At 41.7% G+C, this 22,174-nt stretch overlaps 1 protein-coding gene across 2 annotated transcripts; it reads right to left on the reverse strand.

Moving 5' to 3' along the window:
• Nucleotides 1–3,000: 3,000 nt before the first annotated feature.
• Nucleotides 3,001–22,131, reverse strand: dbr1 (debranching RNA lariats 1). Of its 2 annotated transcripts, XM_085985778.1 has the most exons (9): nucleotides 21,983–22,088; nucleotides 17,408–17,736; nucleotides 16,961–17,085; nucleotides 15,547–15,627; nucleotides 15,007–15,092; nucleotides 13,430–13,654; nucleotides 7,635–7,715; nucleotides 7,132–7,277; nucleotides 3,001–3,911 (listed from the first exon to the last, which is right to left on the reverse strand). In XM_085985778.1, the coding sequence occupies exons 2-9, from the start codon at nucleotides 17,602–17,604 to the stop codon at nucleotides 3,230–3,232; spliced, it is 1,623 nt and encodes a 540-aa protein (XP_085841904.1). In that variant the 5' UTR covers nucleotides 17,605–17,736; nucleotides 21,983–22,088; the 3' UTR covers nucleotides 3,001–3,229. The 2 variants fall into 2 exon arrangements, with proteins under 2 accessions (XP_085841904.1, XP_085841905.1); XM_085985779.1 differs by lacking the exon at nucleotides 17,408–17,736 and having other exon boundaries at nucleotides 21,983–22,131.
• Between the last annotated feature and the right edge of the window lie 43 nt (nucleotides 22,132–22,174).

Below are 22,174 nucleotides of genomic sequence, written 5' to 3' on the forward strand. Positions count from 1 at the left end.
ATTTTGTAAAATGACAACCAATGCATCCACTATCTCTATAGCCACCTCTTTCAAAACCCTAGGATGTAGGCCATCAGCTCCAGGGGATTTATCGGCTTTCAGTCCCATTAATTTCTCCAGTACTACTTTTTTACTACTAATAATTTTTCAGTTCCTCATTCTCGTTAGTCCCTTAGTTCTCCACTATTTCCGGGAAGTTTTTTGATTCCGTGAAGACAGACACAAAGTATTTTAATTTCTCTGCCATTTCCTTATTCCCCAATATAATTTCTCCTGTCTCAGCCTATAAGGGACCCACATTTACTTTCGCTAATCTTTTCCTTTTTACATACCTATAGAAGCTTTTACTGTCTGTTTTTGTGTCTTTGGCTAGTTTACTGTCATTCTATTATCAATTTCTTGGTCCTCCTTTGCTGAATTCTAAAATCCTCCGGCTTACTGCTCTTTTTGGCAACATTAAAAGCCTCTTCCTTTGATCTAATACTATCATTAACTTCTTGTTAGCTAGGTTGGACCATTCTTCCTATTGGGTTTTTGTGCCTTCAAGGAATGTATATTCGTTGTAAATTATATATTAATTCTTTAAATGCTAGCCATTGCTTGTCCACCGTCATACCTTTTAATGTAGTTTCCCAATCTACCTTAGCCAACTCGCCCCTCATACCGATGTAGTTTGCTTTGTTTAGATTTAAGACCCTAGTTTCGGATTTAACTAAATCACTTTCAAACTCAATATAAAATTCTATATTTTTACTCTTCCCTAAAGGCCCCTTTACAAGATTATTAATTAACCCTTTCTACATTCTTAACTCACTATACCTAGGTGTAGTTTTAAGATGGTGAGATAAATATAAGGCACATTGCTCTAAACAGTGGTGGGTTAGGTCTTGCACACATTCACTGACTGGAATATTGTATAGGGAATAAGAGATGCGAGAATGTGTTAAGTTTTAGCACACCAGACAGATCCTCATGACGTTTTAACTAGGAGTGAAGAATAAGGTGTATATAAAGACACCAAGATCTAGAACACATTCAGTCACTGTCCCATTCAAGATATATTAAGATTGTATATTTTATCATGGCTTGCAATTCTAAGGTATGTGGAAATCATTTTAGAAGATATGCAGTCTATATTTAGTGTACTTAATAGGAAGGTAGGTGTATACAGCACTACGGTAATAGGTCACAAAGAGGGGAGTTACTGGGGAAAAATACAATGCCAAATTGTTCATATGCAATATATTACCCAGTTAGTTGTGTAATTTTAAACTGCTTCTAATGCAGTGGTACTTTAGACATATGTTGAACAATTATGATAGGAAATTAAAGTGAGAAAGCTAATGATGATGATAGAGCTGGCGCACTATTTTGGACTCAAAGAAACTTGTGGTTGTTCATGTATGAAAAAATTGTTGGGGATAGTGGAAATAGGAACACGACTCGTGTTGTGATGAAATAGGTAGATTTAGCAGCCAAGGCTAATACAACCCATCAGTGCAGAAACCAGAATGTGTGTGGAGTCTCTATCGAATGCATATTTGAAACTTGAGCAGGCTACATACAATCATCTCTCCAATATGGTTGGAAAGTCACGTGCAGTGTGCAGCCAAAGTTCGGAAATAAACCCCTAGCAAGCGAGGTTTCCTGCAGAGCTCAAAGTTGGAAAATGACTCCTCAGTTGCCTTGCCCATCAGTGGACACAAATCAATCAGGTTCCTTGTTCAATGGACCAGCAAATTAACTGATTTAGCATAAAGTAATGACATCAGTACTATACTCGAAAACTTTTAGAAATCTCTAATTTGTTAAAATTGGCAAACCCTTAATAATTGTGCCCCATGTAATTATTGGGTTCTGAGACACAAGTGGTATTTGCACAGTTTAATACAGGAAACTGTGGTTTATCCAGAGGTTAACTGTCCGGAATGCTGGATCCACCGGCAAAATTCAGGAGTCGGTTCAGTAAGTTCTTTTTCTTTTCGTTGCTTTTTTTTCCCCACCAGTCAGGCTCTGCAAGGTCTAGCTAAAGCTGTTGCTTAGCTAGAGACGCTTGCAAGCTACGGCCGACTGTTTAGAAGCTGTTGAGGGTTTGTTGCTAGATACGGAGCTCAAAAGCTCCGTATGTTTTAACATTAGCGCTGGTTTGTCCGGCAGTTTTGATGGGACGGCAACAGCTCGGTGCCGGATATCTCAAAGTTTCCTGTATTCCTCTTGGCCAAAATTCACAGTGCATTTATTCTGCAATTTTTAAAATGAATCATGAATACTTTGTAGCAAAGCCTCATTACAAGACAGCATCTGAGACCAGGTTATATAGTCTGGGCTTGTGGGTAACTACTGAGCTGCACACAGCAGTCAGGTCCTAGATTTAATCTCTGGTCTCTGCTGAGTTGGCTGATCTTAACTCATTGTAGTCGTGGCTTCAGAATCCACTGGCTAGAGAAAAAAAAAAATCAGCCAAGCTGCCTGCTCCTGATCACTGCTTCTGAAGAGGGGAGAAGATTGAAAATAAAATCCAGATAAATGTAGTGTAATGAGGGGAATTTTTTGAAATGCTGTCATTTTCAATATTCACATTTACAAACAGAACAAAACTGTTCCAAGAAATGTTGTCAAGATTACTTGGAAAAAAAGCCAGACTGATTTCAATATTACATAATTTACATGAACCAAGCAAGTTTGATGCACAGAATCTTGTCAATGGGGAAAAGGAACAGATAGAAAACTTATAAAATGGCTAGTTGCACCTGGAGGAAGATCAAAACAATGGTGCAAATTTTAACTTTGTGGGAAATAAGTTATCAGGCAAATAAACCACGTGAAAGGGACTTGAGCTTTTGGAAATGTTGCATTATGTGCCACTTTTGATCAGCTTTTTCCTGTTTGTGTGTGCATGGGTTAGATTTGAAAAGGATAGCACATGTCACATCAATACAATAAAACGATTGGGCTAGTCCACCATCACTATCTGGACCAACTAACGCATTAGAGAACCAATGTATGCATAAAATTTATTATTTTTAACAGTAAAAATACATTGTGTATTCCAACATCGTTTCCATACCAATCAGACATATTTAGTAATGATGTTTGCGAGATGAATCCAGCTTTTAAAACAGAAAACCTATGCTGATTGACACGAATATGACTTGGAATACGATCTTAAAAACTCATTGTGTACAGAAGCTGCTGCTCCTGAAGTTCAGTATCCCTTCAACATGTATAATCATTCATTATCTTCATTTTCATTGCTCTGCGTGTGGTATATACTCTGATTGCGCCTCTTAATTAGTTTTATTCCACTGCTTCCATTCTCATGCTCGTTACTAATTCGTTTCACAGCCTTGGTGCGTGTGCTCTTTCCTTCTCCCTCAGTCATGCTGCTGTCTCCAGACCTGTCTAGTTCCTCGTTTGCAGAGTCCTGTGTCTCATCAGATGACACAATCATAGAATCAGGGAGATCTCTCACATCAGAGAAATTTGCTGAGTCTGTAAAGGGGTGGTCTGGGGAAGGTTCTATGGAATGTGCGCTGAGCTCCCCATTATCATCATCATCCTCCAGTGTTATTTCATCTGGATTTATGGAGGAAGAAAGTCCAGAAGTGTCTGTGGTATAATCACTGGGCTCCTCTGGGTTATCAGCACTGTCCATATCCTCCTCTTCCTCTCCCTCTACAAGACCCTCATCTTCCATCTGTTTCACCTTGGCATTCAGATCAGTGAGGCCAAAGGTGGCACAAAACTCAGTTGTCTGGGGGTTAATCACATGAACAGCTTCTCTTGATCTCTGTAGGTTTGCTGGGTCATAGACGGGGACTGTATGGCTAAAATTACTGGGGATCTGGAGGTCATGACCTTGCGCTTCCAACAGTTCCCCAATGTCATCTTCAGACACACTGTAGTCCCACCTGCATCAGAACAGAAGTGATCAATACAATTGCCTACAGATAGCACAACAAAATAGACCACAATACAATCAGAACTAGCAGTGGAAGGGTTAAAACAAAATCTATTTACTTAACTGAACTCAAGTGTACTTTTAGCAGCTTGGGTTAATTGAAGATTTGCTCAATATGAAAATTAGAGGGACTTTATTCTTGTATTACAAAGATGTGTGCATATGCACACCCATATAGACCTTTGAAATACAAGTAAATGAACTGTCAAACAAACTTGTATTTATATGGCGCATTTAATATAGTAGAACATCCCAACGCGCTTCACAGGAGCGTTATGAAACACAATTTGACACCGAGCCACACGAGGAGAAATTAGGGCAGATGACCAAAAGCTTGGTCAAAGAGGTATGTTTTAAGGAGCAAAGAGAGACAGAGAGCTTTAAGGAGAGAATTCTAGAGCTTAGGGCCCTGGCAGCTGAAGGCACAGCCACCAATGGTTGAGTGATTAAAATCGGGGAGGCTCAAGAGGTCAGAATTAGAGGAGCGCGGATATCTGAGGGTTGTGGGGCTGGAGGAGATGACAGAGGTAGTGAAGGGAGCAGCCATGGAGGGGTTTGAAAACAAGGATGAGAATTTTAAAATCATGGTGTTGCTTAACTGGGAGCTAATGTAGGTCAGCGAGCACAATGGTGATGGGTGAATGGGACTTGGTGCGAGTTAGGACACAGGCAGCAGAGTTTTGGATGACCTCAAGTTTACTTAGGGTAGAACGTGGGAGGCCAGTTAGGAGTGCATTGGAATAGTCTAGTCTAGAGGTAACAAAGGCATGGCTGAGGGTTTCAGCAGATGAGCTGAGGCAGTGGCGGAGTCAGGCGATGTTACGGAGGTGGAAATAGGCAGTCTTGGTTATGGCGTGGATATGTGGTCGGAAGCTCATTTCAGGGTCAAATATGACACCAAGGTTAGATACATAGATACATAGAAGATAGGAGCAGGAGTAGGCCATTCGGCCCTTCGTGCCTGCTCCGCCATTCGATGAGATCATGGCTGATCCTTTAATTCAGTATCCCGTCCCCGCCTTCTCTCCGTAACCCTTAACCCCTTTTGCCCGTAGAAATATATCTAATTCCCTCTTAAATATATTTAATGAGCTGGCGTACACTGCCCTCTGTGGCAATGAGTTCCACAGGTTCACCACTCTCTGAGTGAAGAAATTCCCCCTCATCTCTGTCCTAAATGGTTTAGCCCTTATCCTTAAATTATGTCCTCTAGTTCTGTTCTCACCCGCCAAGGGAAACATTCCTTCTGCATCCAGTCTGTCTAGACCTGTCAGAATTTTATACACTTCTATGAGGTCCCCTCTCAATCTTCTAAACTCCAGTGTGTACATCCCTAAACTACATAGTCTCTCCTCATAGGTCATTCCCGCCATTCCTGGTATCAGCCTGGTGAATCGCCGCTGCACCCCCTCCATGGCAAGAACATCCTTCCTCAGATGAGGCGACCAAAACTGTACACAGTACTCGAGGTGTGGTCTCACCAGTGCCCTGTACAGCTGCAGCAAGGTATCCCTGTTCCTGTATTCTAACCCTTTTGCTATGAAGGCCAGCATACCGTTTGCCTTCTTGACCGCCTGTTGCACCTGCATGCTCGCCTTCAGTGACTGGTGTACAAGAACACCCAGGTCTCTCTGTACTTCCCCCTCTCCCAATCTATTGCCATTTAAATAATAATTTGCCCTCCCGTTCCTGCACCCAAGGTGGATAACTTCGCACTTGTCCACATTATAGTGCATCTGCCATTTATCCGCCCAATCGCCCAGTCTGTCCAAATCGCTCTGGAGCTTCCTGGTCTCTTCCTCTGAGCCCACCCCCCCTCCTAGTTTAGTGTCGTCTGCAAATTTGGAAATGCTGCATCCGACTCCCTGATCCAGGTCATTAATGTAAATTGTGAACAGCTGGGGGCCCAGGACAGATCCCTGTGGTACCCCACTTGTTACTGCCTGCCATTCAGAAAATGAGCCGTTTATTCCAACTCTCTGTTTTCTATCTGACAGCCAGTTCCCTATCCACGCCAAAACTTTCCCCTTTATCCCATGAGCCTCAATTTTCCATGCTAATCTTTTATGTGGGACCTTATCGAAGGCCTTTTGGAAGTCCAGGTACACCACATCTACTGGCTCTCCCCCATCTATTCTACCAGTTACTCCCTCAAAAAATTCCAATAGATTAGTCAAGCACGATTTACCCTTTGTAAATCCATGTTGACTCTGTCCTATCCTGTCCCCATTTGCTAAGTGCTCCGCTATTTCATCCTTAATGATGGACTCCAGCATTTTGCCCACAACTGATGTAAGGCTTACAGGTCTGTAATTACCTGCTTTTTCCCTACCCCCCTTTTTGAATAGTGGAGTAACGTTAGCTACCCTCCAATCCATCGGCACTGTTCCCGAGTCTAATGAATTCTGAAAAATCATCCTTAGTGCATCCGCTATCTCTAGGGCCACCTCCTTCAGTACCCTAGGATGCATGTTATCAGGCCCTGGGGATTTGTCCACCTTCAATCCCTTTAGCTTCCTTAACACCATATCCTTAGAGATATTGATTTGCGTCAGTTCCTCCTTTGCCAATGTCCCTATTGTGTGATCACATTATCGCCAAATGGAGATCAGGTGGGACTCAAAAATCCAACCTTCAATTGGCAGAGGGTTGGTAAGGGACAGTCCAGTGAGTACCAAACCAATATTGGATTATGCAAGATGTCTGCGCACACGTCAGGACTATGATTTTATGCCAGTGATGATTAGGATGCACAATAGTATTAAGTGTTGGAAGACACACAATGCACACTCCCCCCTGTATAATTCCCAGACAACGCAGAATATGGGAAGCTTGAGAACTAATTATTACACTTTAATGAGCCAATTTAAAAGGGGGGGGGGGGGGTTGTATTACATAGGATATACAGCACCCAACCAGTCAATGCTGGCGTTTATGCTCCACTCGCGCCTCCTCCCATCTTTCCTCATCTAAATCTATCTGCATAACCCTCTATTCCTTTCTCCATCATATGCTTATCTAGCTCCCCTTTCTGAATATGTGCATTTCTTACATCATTCTCAAATTTTCAGCTTTAAAATGTGTAGATTACATAAATAATCTGATTTTTCCATGTATTTGTACTATTGTAAAAAGCGTTCATTTTAATACTGCAAATAGGCTAGACTTACTTTGCATACAGACTGTTATTTTCTGGCATGTTCCATGTTTTAGAGGTGACATTAATCAAATCATTTGTTGCTTTTAGAATGGCCAGCCATTCAGAATCATACTCAAGGTGATCAGAAGCATTTGGGTCATGCTCTATTTCCACAATCTAAAGTCAGAAGGAAAAAAAAAGAAAAGCATTGAAAATGCAAATTAAATTTAACAAAAGTGTAAACTATGCTGCAGCCAGATAGATATATTTAGAATGCCAAAATGCAAAACAACCTAAGTAAATGTTCTCTTCAATTGACATTTTTATTTAAAGATTTAGAAAGCAACAGGTTTTATTAATCAATTATTTTACAAGGCTAATTTACCTTTACTACAACTGCATTGTATTTTATATCTGTCCTTCGCTCCAACAATACTGAATGAACACATGGATTTAACCACACTTTTAAAGTAACCGAAAGAAAAAACTGGTAGATTTGTTTCTAATCAAAATGATAACATTGCTGTACAATACCTGTAGAAAATCTCTGTGAGGGAGACATTTATCCAGAGCCAAAAATTTTGTTGCTTTTGGTAGCTGCTCACCATCATTCTTCTGTAAAAAAAAACAAAAAAAAAAACTTAGAATAAACCTGCCGTTAAGTTGGGTCAGTGTACACTTGTAATAAACTTACACCATAGACTTCACTCATCAGGACCTTGGTAAACAGAATGGTTTGAACTCACCTAACTTAAAAAAATGAATTCTCTGAATGTGGGTGTCATTGGCAAGGCTGGCATTTATTGCCCATCCGTAGTTGCCTTGATGTGGCGGTGGGCTGCCTTCTTGAACTGCCAATAGCGGTTTGCTAGGCCACTTCAGAGGGAACTTGAGAGTCAACCACACTGGTGTGGAACTGGGGTCACATATAGGCCAGACCAGGTAAGGACAGCAGGTTTCCTTCTCTATAGGACATTAGTGAACCAGTTGGGTTTTTATAACACTAACAACATATTTATATAGCACCTTTAACGCAGTAAAATGTCCCAAGGCGCTTTACAGGAGCGTTATAAAACAAAATTTGACACCGAGTCACATAAGGAGATATTAGGGCAGATGACCAAAAGGTTGGTCAAAGAGGTAGGTTTTAAGGAGCGTCTTAAAGCAGGAAAGAAAGGTAGAGAGGTGAAGAGGTTTAGGGAGGGAATTCCAGAGCTTAGGGCCTTGGCAGCTGAAGTCACAGCCACCAATGGTGGAGCGATTAAAAATCGGGAATGCTCAAGAGGCCAGAATTAGAGGAGTGCAGATATCTCGGCGGGTTGTGGGACTGGAGGAGATTAGAGATAAGGAGGGGCGAGGCCATGAAGGGATTTGAAAACAAGGATGAGAATTTTTAAATTGAGGCAATACTTAATTGGGAGCCAATGTAGCTCAGAGCGCAGTGGGGTGATTGGTGAACGGGACTTGGTGCAAGTTAGGACACGGGCAGCAGAGGTTTTGGATGACCTCAAGTTTACATAGGGTAGAACATGGGAGGCCGGCCAGGAGTGCATTGGAATAGTCAACTCTAGAGGTAACAAAGGCATGGATGAGGGTTTCAGCAGCAGCAGATGAGCAGGGGTGGAGTCAGGCAATATTCCAGAGGTGGAACAAGGCGGTTTTAGTGATGGAGTGGATGTGTGGTCAGAAGCTCATCTCAAATATGATACCAAGATTGCGAAGAGTCTGGTTCAACCTCAGACAGTTGACAGGGAGAGGGAAGAGTCGGCTACGGAACAGAGTTTGTGGCGGGACCTGAAGACAATGGCTGCGGTCTTCCCAATATTTAGTTGGAAGAAATTTCTGCTCGTCTGACAATTTAGAGACAGTGGAGGGGTTGAGAGAGGTGGTGGTGAGGTAGAGCTAGGTGTCGTCGGCGTACATGTGGAAACGGACATGTTTTCGGATGATGTTGCGGAGGGGCAGCATGTAGATGAGAACTAGAAGGGGGCCAAGGATAGTTTCTTGGGGGGTACCCAATGGTGCAGGAGCGGGAATCCGACAGCTTCATGGTCACTTTTATTGATACAGCTTTTTTTTAATTTAAAATAAGTGATTTCAAATTCTCAAACAGCCAAGGTGGGATTTGAATTCACATTCTCTGGATTACTAGTCCAATAACATAACCACTACACTATCATACTGAGGAAGGGATGCCAACTCTCTTCCCCTCTCCACACTGGTCACTGAACCCCTGCCAGAGATTATCCAAAGAGAATAGAAGCAGGTCAGGAGCACTGCACGTCACAGTATGTGAATGAGGTACCGCAGTACACATCTACCAATCACTCATGTTAGGAGCACCATTATTATGGATAAACAACTTGTATTTATATAGCACCGTTAACGTAGTAAAACGTCCCAAGGCGGTTCACAGGAGACAAAAATTTGACACCGAGCCCCAAAAGGAGAAATTGGGGCAGATGCCCAATAGCTTGGTCAAAGAGGTGTAGGTTAAGGACAAAGTTACATGATCAATTACTCCAAACATACAGGTCATGTCAATGGGAGGAGAAATGGATCAAATCTTGCAGGATTCAAGTATTTAGCAATCAACGTGACCTTAACTATACAAGGCAAACTTCCCAACTGTCCTGGAAAATATGGAGCACTGGAGTGATCTCCTGATCTCAAGTCAGAAGAGCTGTCATTTGGCAATACCTCTTTCTACATATTGCCAGTATGGATACCTTGCTATCTCTCCAGGAAACTGAAGCAGCATACAGCCAAGTTTGCTTGGGCACAGTATAGATGAGTACTGGCTGCACCTGTACAGCTCATTAAGATAGTAGTCTTCGCTCCCATTCCTTGATTCAGGTTTACTAATTTCTTCCAATCTCCCATGCATCTCAATAGTAAACATGCAGCTTCCGACAGTCACACTAGTGCAGCAGGAGTTGGTTTTGAGGTTGGGTGAAGGCACATTATTGGGACTGAGCAGCAGTTTTACTCTGCAAGTGATCTGTGACATGCCTTCATGAAACACAGGAGTGGAGTTCTATTTCATTTTCAAATTTTCAAAGGGTGGAACCGGGCTGATTTCCCTTTTCCCATTTGACACAGGAGTACTTGATGTGGATAATGGGTGCAGAAACTGGAAGTTGACGACGGTTACCTCCGAGTACAAGAATTCACAAAAAATAGTATCAGATAGAGCTATTAATCTTTAATCAGTAATAATCTTTATTACTGTTTGACCCATCTCATGTCACATCTGATGTCTGACTGTATGATTGCAGAGCCCGATCTTGTCCTCATCTAATGTTCACGTTCATTCATCTTCCAGCAGGAGTCACTGGATGGCAATCGGGAGCGTCTCATTTATTTGCCCTTCCCTAGCCTGAGTAAACAAACTAACTGTAGACCCCCACTGCTGCTTTGGTTGTTTACTTAATCAACCCAGAATAGGGATCAAACCATGGACCGCAACAATCTGTAATAGCCCAGGTGACACAGTTATCCTTTGACCCATCAGAACAGCCTCCAACAGATAAACAATAAGAAAATGATTTCCTCTCTTCCCCTCAAAAAAAAAGTTAAAAAAAAATACCACCCTAGTCGTACTGCTTGGCAGGATGACAAAGGTCATAGCCAGCAGTATCATCGAATCAAATAGTACAGAAAGGGGGCATTTGGCCCATCGTGCCTGTGCTGGCTCTTTGAAAGATCTATCCAATTAGTCCCACGCCCCTGCTCTTTTCCCCAGAGCCCTGCAATCTTTTCCTTTAAGTGTATATCCAATTCCCCCTGAAAGTTAACAACTGTGACCTTAAAAATATTTTTGAAGTACTAAAATTTGTGACATATTTCATATACCCTTGCTTCCTTCCCATCCTCAATAAAAAAGTGTATTTGAAGAGTTATCAGTCATAATGGCACAGAAAGAGACCATCAAGGCCATGCCGGGGCACTGTAGAGCAATCCAGTCAGTCCCATTCCCTGCTCTATCCCCGTAGCCCTGCAAGTTTATTTCCCTCAGGTGCCTATCCAGTCTCCCCTTGAAAATATTGAATGTCTCCGCTTCCATCGGCAGCGAATTCCAGGTCATCACCACTCGCTGCGTAAAAACATTTTCACCTCACTTCCCCCCCCTGTATCTCTTGCCCAAAACCTTAAATCTGTGTCCCCTAGTCCTTGTACCATCAACTAGTGGGAACAGCCTTTCCCCGTCTAGCCTATCCAAACCCATCATAATCTTGTATGCCTCTATCAAATCACCCCTCAACCTCCTTTGCTCTAATGAAAACAAATCCAGCTTCTCCAACCTGTCCTTGTAGCTAAGATCCCCCATCCCCGGAACCATTCTGGTAAATCTCCTCTGCACCCTCTCAAGGGCCTTCACATCCTTCCTAAAGTGTGGTTCAGCATAACTTCGCTACTTTTGTACTCAATACCTCTATTTATGAAGCCCAAGATCCCATATGCTTTGTTAACCACTCTCTCAATATGTCCTGCCACCTTCAGGGACCTATACACATTAACTCCCAGGTCCCTCTGTCCCTGCACACTCTTTAAAACAGTGCCATGAAGTGTATATTGCCTCTCCCTGTTCCTTCTGACAAAATGCATCACCTCACACTTCTCTCTATTAAATTCCATCTGCCCATTCTGCTAGCCTTTCTATGTCCTGTTGCAGTCGGTTGGTTATCATCATCACTGTTTGCCACACCCCCAAGTTTGGAGTCATTGGCAAATTTAGCAATTCTACTCTGTATTCCAATATCCAGGTCATTTATATATATCAAAAAAAGCAGTGGCCCCAGCACTGACCCTTGGGGAACACCACTGTCTACCATCCTCCAGTCTGAAAAACAGCCATTTATCACAACTCGCTGTTTTCTGTCCTTAAGCCAATTCCTTATCCAAGCTGCCACTGACCCACCAATTCCATGAGCCTCAATTTTGTTAACCAGCCTTCTATGTGGTACTTCATCAAATGCCTTCCAAAAATCCATGTAGACGACATCCATTGCATTCCCTTCATCAATCCTCTCTGTTACTTCATCAAAAAATTCAATTAGATTAGTCAAACACGATCTGCCTTTTACAAATCTGTGTTGGCTCTCCTTAATTAGCTTAAACTTCTCAAAGTGCCTGTTAATTTTTTCCTCGATTATTGTTTCTAAAACTTTACCCACCACTGATGTTAAACTGACCTTACACCCTTTCTTGAACAATGGTGTCACATTTGCCACTTTCCAATCCTCAGCCACCTCCCCCGCATCTAGGGAAGTTTGGAAAATTATGGCAAGCCCTTCCGCTATCTCCTCCCCCAATTCCCTTAGCAACCTGGGATGAAAGCCATCTGGACCAGGCAACTTGTCCACTCTAAGCATACCCAGCCTTTCTAGTACATCCTGTCTATCAATTTTTACCCCTTTCACTGCTTCTACCTTTTCCACTTCTACCGATATTTTGTCAGCATCCACCTCCTTAGTAAACACCGATACAAAGTACTCAGAGTATTCTAGCCTTGCCCTGCGCCTCTAAGCATATATCACCTTAGGCCTCACCCCGCCTCTTACTACCTGCTTACTGTTTACATGCCGGTAGAAGATTTTTGGGTTCCCTTTTATGTTAACCGCCATTCTACTCTCATATTCTCTCTTTGCCAATCTTATTTTCATCTTCACATCCTCTCAACTTATTGTATTTGGTCTGGTTCTCCCTTGAAGAATTCACCTGACATGCATCATACAGCCTCTTTTTTGGTTTCATCATCTTCTCCATCTCCCTCGTCATCAAAGAAGCCCTTCCCTCTTGTTGGAATGTACCTAGCCTGAAGTTGGAACATCTCCTTAAAGATCACCCATTGTTCCGTTAGTTTTTCCTGTCAGTCTTGGGTTTCATTTTACCCTGGCTAGATCCTTTCGCATCCCACTGAAGTTAGCCCTATTCCAGTTTAGAAGTTCCACTTTAGATTGTTCCTTGCTCCTCTCCATTGCTAATCTATTTCTATTAGCCCTAGAAAATAAACCGGTTTATGCCATACTGGTAAACGCCAGATTTTTGCTTCTACTGGAGATTCTGCGCAAACATTAATTACAAAACTCCCTCCACACTGAGAATCAAAGCAAAATCCTAAATAAAACACTAAATTTCCTAGTTTTCACGATGAATCAATGTGATAATGAAGAGACAGCTGTTAGCAGGCACGTTTACTTTTCACCAACTGCAGTCTCGCTTCTCCAGTTTCACACCCCAAACAACAAATATCATTCATTTCTGTAACGTGCAAGTAAAATACAAAGTGAGGACAGAGTCTGCACTTTTCCTCGCTCATCTCTTACCGGATGCTGCATTAAAGCTGCAAACTTCACGTGCAGATGTGCTGCAAACCAATAGGAAGGTTTGAGGTGCTGCAGGAGCTCTGTAGCTGCGGGACTCCCCAAGGTATTAGCCTCCACCTCTGGGCGGAAAAAAGCCTTCATCTTAAGAAGCTGTTTTTTGTTACCATAGTGATAGATACCTCGCGGCCAGTCATGCGACAGGAAGATGTCCATGTGTTGTTTTAACTACAAATAAATAGAGGAGCGATAATGAGAAAAGTACTTAAAAGCAAACTATTGACTACAAAGTGTTTGGGTTAGATGGATAGCTTTTTCTTATTTTATTTAAATAGACTAGTAACTGTCAACCCAGTTTCAGCACTGCAGTTAAACAAATAGGTTTGTTTGGCACATTTTTTTTTGTGAAGGTCTTCCATGCTATTTATAACGGCGGGGTCCAAAACTAAGGAAAAACGCAGCCCATGAGCTCCTTCCAGCAGGCCTGTGGTTCATTTCTTCTTTACATGCTGGTGTGCAATACAGACATGTTAGAAATAGAGAACTTACTAAGGATGGCCCATGGTTTATTACTCTCTTTAGATCACATATTATATTGCTTGCATTTCTTATGAATGGGAAGCTTGCAGTTTGGTGTACTCCTATGCAACTCACTCACTGATTATGGCAACAAGAATCTTGCCCTCTGCTCCAAAGGTTGGACACCCCTGATTTAGAGGCAAGTTTATGCTTGTGATTCCTCACTTGTCCAATTCACAATCTGAACCAGATCATCAGGTGACTTCTCGTGTTGAGGTGGGACACTTCTTCCGCAGAAATGGAGGAACCTTCCCATCATACCGAAATAAAGATAAACTGGTCAGTCAAGGCACCTTGGCTGTTCTAGACCTCCTGCTAGTAGTGGCTTACTAAACAGCATCAGTAGAGGCCCATGGTCAATTCACCCAGCTATCAATTAACTGGAGAATGGGACGACCTAGAAAATATGATAAAATAATTTACTCTTTACACTTGAACTTGTTCCTGGCCTCGATTAACACAAAGAACACCAGTTACTTTGGGCAATTACTTAATCGGCAATGTCTTTCGGGCACTAAGCGAGAAGGTTGCAGGTTCGACCCCTGATTCTATTCTGGGCAGGAAGGTAAATTGGAGAGGGATCTTCTGCTTAGTTGGTACCTCACTTCACAGCAGCTAGCCAAAGGCGGCACTGATGAAAGCTTGGGAGCAGACATACAAGTCCAGACAGACCCAAGATAAATTCCAGACACATTTCTTGCTGAAATTAAAAAGCCCTGTAATCAGGAGAAATAAGTCAGGCAAATGCAGACTTACCTTTTCAAGTTTTTCCTGTTCTGTATTACAATTGTACCACATCTAACAAACAAGAACATTCCTATACTAACTTAAGGATATTACAGGAAATGGTTGCACTTAGTTTGGTGTAAAACAAGTTAGATACAGAAAACTAAAATGTTAAAAACTAGGAATAAGTGAATAAATATTGTAACAGAATAACAGATCAAATTAGCAAAATACATGGTAATAAAAATGACGTGCACAGCATTAATTCTTCTAACCTGCTTCAGTTTGAAGACTTCAATATTTCTGACATGATATGCACTCCGTATTGTCTGCCCATTATATGGTGGATACTCAAAATGACCTGGAAACCATAGAAATCACACATGATAGAGCTTTAATGTAATAGAAATTAATATTTTTGTAATATTAGAAAGTTTCCTTTATTATACTCCACAAAACCTGATATGCTGCCTATCACATTGAAAAAAAGTAGGAGATGCATTTCGAAGAACTTCAGAAGTGGAGCTATGTGATCATCACTGGTTCTTTGCCCAACATTAATCTGTAACACTATATATGACTCATATCAATTTTATATTAAACTTGGTTTCATTGATTGGAATAATGCTCCCAACAAATTTATAAAGATGATTAAAAAAAAGCATTATTTTTAAAATCTATTATTCAGTACAAAATAGCTTTCTGCACTTAAGCCTTCATACATTTTGTTTTGGACAAAAATTATGGGCTCATGGCAACTTTTAGTTGGATTCACTGTTTGGGAAACTGTGTTTTAGCAAGTTACATCAATTTACCTTTTCTGTAGTCGTGTGGTTTAAAAATACCAGAGAGTCCTCCTATACGCACACCACGGTATTTCACCACGCCAGCATACCCTAGAAACAAGTAACAAATCTGTTACTCTTTCTGAGAAGCACATTTACATACATTCGCTACATTTGCAGGCACAGCTTAAAAGGTGAAGATGTTAAAGTTGCAGCATCCCACCACAACCTTTATTATTCACACCTTGTTGTTACAAGAAAAATAAATATCAGCCAGTTGTCTCAAATCATTGCCGAGTTGTCATTCAAATTCCTTGTCTTTTTCAGCAGAACAATTAAAAAATATAAAGCAAGAGAGACTAGAATAGCAAAATACTGCGGATGTTGGAAATCTGAAATAACAACAGAAAATGCTGGAAATACTCAGCAGGCCAGGCAGCATCTGTGGCGAGAGAAACAGAGTTAACGTTTCAGGTCTGGGATTAGGAGGAGAGGAAGGAATTGAAAGAACATACTGTACTTTTGTACCCACCCCAGCCATAGTCTGTTCGCCCTCCTACCATCTGGAAGACGCTACAGATGCATTCGCACCCGTACGACCAGATTTAGGAACAGCTTCTTTCCCAGGGCTGTCATCCTACTGAACTCCACAAATAAACACTAAAGCCTGCACATCTGCCGATGCACTTTATTATGGTCATATTTATGCTAATATATATGTACAAAAATGTATGTTGAAATGTTTAAGTGTCCTAATCCAAAGTGTACACTCTCGGGAGCCGCAAGCCTACATTTCGTTGTACTGCACTTGTGCACTAACAATGACAATAAAAGTTGATTTGATTTGATTGATTGATTTGAAAGATAAAATGTTGCAAATGGGAATGGCAAAATTCACACAGCATGAAAAATAGGGGCAGGGATTATTATCGGAAATTGTTGAACTCCATGTCGAGTCCGGAAGGCTGTAAAGTGCCTATTCACATTGGCTCTGCATTGCTTGTTGTCAAATCTTAGATGATGCAAACCATGTTGTTATTCTTCCTAACCCTCCCACCTCCTGCACAATACTTGTAGTACATCACCTAGAATTGTCAGCTAACATTTTACAGCAATTTTAAACCTGCTTTTATTTATAAATGCACATTTTTAACAATTTCAAAAGGAACGTTATTTGAGAGACTACAAAGATTTCAGCATGAACGAGTTTTTAAACAAAATTAGACAATTTAAAGTCGAGGACATAACTCTACTGTGTGATTTACCGATCCTTAAAAATAAATTTGCTTCCATCTTTCCAAAGAAAGTACAATATGTGATCATCATATCTTAGCCAAAATTAGGAAACAATTAATTGTAATATCAGATGAAACATTGGGCTTGAAGCCTAGATTTGTTGCAAGATACATTGATATACTGTATAAATACTTCAATAGTTTAATACCTAGGTAGTAAATGTTTGGTGCCACCCATCCTCCGTATGGTAACTCCTGTAAGTGATTGGAGGCTTCATGATTGCCTCCTATGAAGATGGTGAGAACCGAGGCTTTCTTTTCTCCAGAGTAATATCTACATTTAACAATGCAACAAACAGTTTAACTTTACAAACAGTACATTTTATACAACAAAGAGTTATTAAACTAAAGTTTATAAAATGTAGCTGGTTCGGTATATTTTTCATCAGGTATAAAAACTCTAGATGGAAATGTTAAAAAGTTTTACATTACAAACAGAAATTAATGCAAATGCTCACGACAGCAAGCATTGGAACACAGCAGCTTAAAAGGTGGGACTCAATCTTAATTTATAAACAATTAATGAGAGTTTAGTTTAGAATAGGACAAAGAAACAGAAGTTGTGATATAAAGAATGACCTTGAACACCTACTTACTTGTAGAAAGTTTGCATATGTCTGTATTTAATGGGGACAGCCATGCAATTCATGTCAGCTTCATTCCTGACTGCTTGAAAATCTCCACAGCACAACAAGAGGTCCACCTTAACATTGTCCTTTTTCTCCAAAAACTGAATACTCTCATAGATTTTGTCCAGTTCACCATGGCAGCAACCTTCTACTGCTACCTTCATTGTAACAGTGTGCAACAGCTTGCACTACAAGTTCCAATGAGCTGGGTGTCTTTATGAGCAATCTCCCTTCCTGGGCCCTATTTAAGCAGGCTCATGTCTCAGTGTACTGACCCAATTAAACTACCATAGACTCTGAAATTAAAGAAAGGGCAATATTCATTAATTACTGAAGTTAAACTTACAGGAATATATAGATATATATAAAAATACAGCTTTAAGTCTTTTCTTGCAGGCTGTTGAATAAATAGTTAATTAAGAGACTCAAAAACAATATGCAGTTAGAAATTGAATCTTAAAAGACTATTTAAAAATGGAATTGGCTGTTAAGATATGACTGCTTAAATTCAGACAGTGAAATATGTACAACTGTTAGTGCTCTATCAGGCCTGGATTCTGAATCAAGCTATTAAAACAAAGTATAACTAACTCAATCTTCACTAATAGCTTAATAACTAACCAGAATTAAAAAACAGCTATACATACCTAGTCCTCCAGATCATAAACAATTAGAAGACATGCAGTTAAAGCCCTCAATTACATGTTGTATAGAATAACACAATCATGTATTAATGAAGTCAAATGCTAGCAAATCAATCCTGAAAACCAGGAATAAAATACCATTTATAGTTCTGTAAATTTAGCAAGGGGGGGTGGTGTGAGTTTTGAAAATTCCTGTTCAGTGAACCATATTTCAAAGCATAGAAAACGATCTAAATAATACTCAGTAACAACAGAAAATGCTGGAAAAACGCAGCAGGCCAGGCAACATCCGTGGAGAGAAATTAGAGTCGACGTTTCGGGTCTAACCCTTTTTCAAAACTGGAAAGGAAATGAAATAGATCGAAAGGCAGGGCTGCGATAGAACAAAAGAAGTGAAGAGACATTAAGAGGTATTCAAAACCAGACGAGATGGTGATAGGACTAGTGGAGACAAAAGACGGCTCAGATTAGGTGTGAAATGTTCTGGCAGAATGAGAGACAGCTGCCATGTGGGAGAGAGAAAAAAAAGGGGGGTGGGGAGGGAAAACCAAAACAAAGGGGTGGATAAAAAATATAAGTAAAAATGTAATAGGGGCCGAGGTTATGATCTGAAATTGTTGAACTCGATATTGAGTCCGGAAGGCTGCAAAGTGTCTAATCGGAAGATGAGGTGCTGTTCCTCGAGCTTACGTTGAGCTTCTGTGGAACAATGCAAGAGGCCAAGGACGGTGAGGTCCGAGTGGGAATGGGGCGGTGAATTAAAATGACAGGCGACCGGAAGCTCGGGGTCACCCTTACGGACTGAATGGAGGTGTTCCGCAAAGCGGTCACCCAATCTGTGTTTGGTCTCCCCAATGTAGAGGAGACCGCATCGTGAGCAGTGAACACAGTATACTAGATTGCAAGTAGTACAAGTAAATTGCTGTTTCACCTGGAAGGGGTGTTTGGGGCCCTGGACAGTGGGAAGTATAAGGGCATGTGTTACATCTCCTGCACTTGCACGGGAAGGTGCCAGGCGAAGGGGAAGGGGTGCTGGGGGTGATAGAGGAGTGGACTAGGGTGTCTCGGTGGGAGCGGTCCCTAAGGAATGCTGAAAGGGGAGGGGAGGGGGAGATACGTTTGGTGGTGGGATCACTTTGGAGGTAGCGGAAATAGCGGAGGATGATCTGTTGAATGTGGAGGCTGGTGGGGTGAAAGGTGAGGACAAGGGGAACCCTATCGTGGTTCCGGGAGGGAGGGGCAGAAGTGTGGGAGATAGAACGGACACGGTCGAGGGCCGTGTCAACCACGGTCGAGGGGAATCCTCGGTTGAGGAAAAAGGAAGACATGTCGGAAGCACTGGTGTAGAAGGTGGCATTGTCGGAGCAGATGTGGCGGGGACGGAGAAACTGGGAGAATGGAATAGAGTCCTTACAGGAGGCGGGGTGGGAGGAAGTGTAGTCCAGGTAGCTGTGGGAGTCAGTGGGCTTGTAGTGAATATTGGTCAATAACCTATCCCCAGAGATGGAGACGGAGAAGTCGAGGAAGGGAAGGGAAGAGTCAGAGATGGACCATGTGAAGGTGAGGGAAGGGTGGAAATTGGAGGCAAAGTGAATGAAATTGTCTGGTTCATTTCACACCTAATCTGAGCCGTCTTTTGTCTCTCCACTGTCCTCTCACCATCTCGTCTCGTTTTGAATACCTCTTAATGTCTCTTCACTTCTTTTGTTCTATCGCAGCCCTGCCTTTCGATCTATTTCATTTCCTTTCCAGTTTTGAAAAAGGGTTTCGACCCGAAACGTCGACTCTAATTTCTCTCCACAGATGTTGCCTGGCCCGCTGAGTTTTTTCAGCATTTTCTGTTGTTATTTCGGATTTCCAGCATCTGCAGTATTTTGCTATCGCAAATAATACTCAAACTGCATCTCTAAATGGTAACATATTAGTTACTTTAGATCTATTACTCCAATTATATGTATTTTAGATTTAGATCTAGTCTTTAGATTTTAAATCCAGGTAGATAACATACCAGCATCTCTACTGAATTAGTTAATCCATACTTGTATATAAGTTTGATAGTCATACTTCAGAAAGACAGTTACAGTATTCAAACAGGGCTCCATTTTGTGTAGCTAGTCACAGACTAAGCGTGGCTGACCAACAACAGGGAATCATCATAAGGGAAGCTGTCCAATTGGGATAGCCAACTCACAAACCTGAAACAATCATTGCAGTAGCTGTAAAAAGGTGCAAGGAAGAAAAACTAGAATTTTACCCAACTAACCTTCTAGGAAGTACGCACAAAGATCTTATGCTTGTGTCCAAAAAAGTGATAATGAAATTATTAATTTCAAGTGCAGTAGAACTCCTGCTACCTCACCAAGTCTGCTATTTGAACATGGGTGGGTTGAGCAAACTGCAATTTTCATTCCTGGTCATCTGTAGCAAGGACCTTATAATAGATTCACTGACTCCATCATTTGAATTAAGCCAGCCTTGGACTTAATTGACTGATTATCCAATTCTAAAAATTGAAGTATTGTCAAAATAAACAAATATAGCTGCCCTTTCAACTTTTTAAAAAGTTACTGAAAACCTTATCCCTCCCCTACTAAAAGCATTGTTGGAAACAATTCATTGGGGGCTATCGCTCTCCAGTACCATGCCCAAATAGCAATTATTCATGTGAGCCTTAAAAGTGAATGTGAGCAAGCGATTTGACCATGGTGGGTTCACAACTAAGCCTGATTGTTCTTGCTTGGCATCCATGCATGCACACTTCCAACAGGGGTAACTTAATGGCAATCAGGAGCAGGTACCTGCCCAATGATCTTCTCCCTAATCCAGAGGAACTTAAGCCAATTGCAGCACACAACCTAGCAGAGATCAGCTAACAGTAGAAAGAAGAGATCAGAGCAGCACCTATCTCGTGTGTCTGGCTCTGCAACATGCTGGATGAATCATCGCGAGCCGGATTTTTAAAAGTTAGAAAACATTTGTTAAGAATTATTCAAAGTTACAAGTGGAGAATATAAATGGAAAAAATTCTAGGCACAGGATGTAAAATTGTGCGTGACGGGTTTGATCCAATGGTCTAGCTTATTAGAGCAAACAGGATGGGATAACTTTCTCTTTCCTGACTTTCCAAACAAAAATAAACACAAAATGCAGCAAGTTAGTATAAATTTTTGAACCTGTCAAAACATCACTGGAAACAATTCTAGTCATTTATAAACAGACATTTCACTTAAAAATAAAATCACTACAGTTCAGTCTCCAGAGCAACTTTACTAAAGCATCTGTCACTACCAATAGCACAGACACACCACAACCAGGTGGTGGTACTTGTACATCCAGGGCTGCTAACAGGGGAATGTTACAACTCAGATTTATGATCAGAACCAGTGAGACAAATGACAAAGTTAAACAAAAGGTGGTGTGTATTTATTTTCAGGGCTGTTAAAATCAGGGAGATGTTAACAGTGAGAGTTGCAAGGAGTGTTCACCGAGACATATATAACTAAATAAATAGCTACTTAATACTATATCTAAAAACACAGCAGCTCTTTTAAATGATTTAAAAAAAATGTCCTCCACTCCTGAGGGTGTTGAGCCTTTGTGCGACCTTTTACTCAATAAATCACTGGTGGCCATCATTCATCACGTGTGAGCCTAGAGGTAGGCTATTTGACTACTAGGAACATCAGCACGAAGCCTGTGCCCACACATGCGCTGCTTCTCCTCCTCGTCCCTCCCTCCCGGGCCATTCATTACTGGGGGGGTTAAGGCGCCTCTTCGGTCCCGGATAATGTCGGGCTGCCGGAACTGAAGGAGGCGGCTCATCCTCAGCCAGGCCCGAGGCCATAGTAACTGTGCCGACGCCCACCCGCAGCTGGAGCTTCAATCTGCCGCTTCTTACCTGCTGGTACTCGGTGTGCCGCCGGCTGCTGGGAGCTCCGCTCGACCCGGACCCGAACCCGAACCCGACGCGCCGAGTGCGGCAGCCACCAGACCCAACCGCCAGTCCGGCACCACGCCACAACGCATGCGTCGCCCCCCCCGCCCTTGCATGGCGCATGCGCCGCTCCACCCCGCCCCATTCAAGTAAACT

This window comes from Somniosus microcephalus, chromosome 4, assembly GCF_052327205.1.
Source record: "Somniosus microcephalus isolate GS21.2 chromosome 4, FLI_Smic_1.0, whole genome shotgun sequence".
Taxonomy (NCBI): domain Eukaryota; kingdom Metazoa; phylum Chordata; class Chondrichthyes; order Squaliformes; family Somniosidae; genus Somniosus; species Somniosus microcephalus.

Coding starts and splice junctions, on each gene's coding strand:
- dbr1 (XM_085985778.1), bottom strand. CDS start 17,604: ATGAAGGTAGCAGTAGAAGGTTGCTGCCATGGTGAACTGGACAAAATC. Junction 17,086..17,407: donor CATATGCAAACTTTCTACAA/GTAAGTAGGTGT, acceptor TGTTAAATGTAG/ATATTACTCTGGAGAAAAGA. Junction 3,912..7,131: donor AATAACAGTCTGTATGCAAA/GTAAGTCTAGCC, acceptor GTTCTGATGCAG/GTGGGACTACAGTGTGTCTG.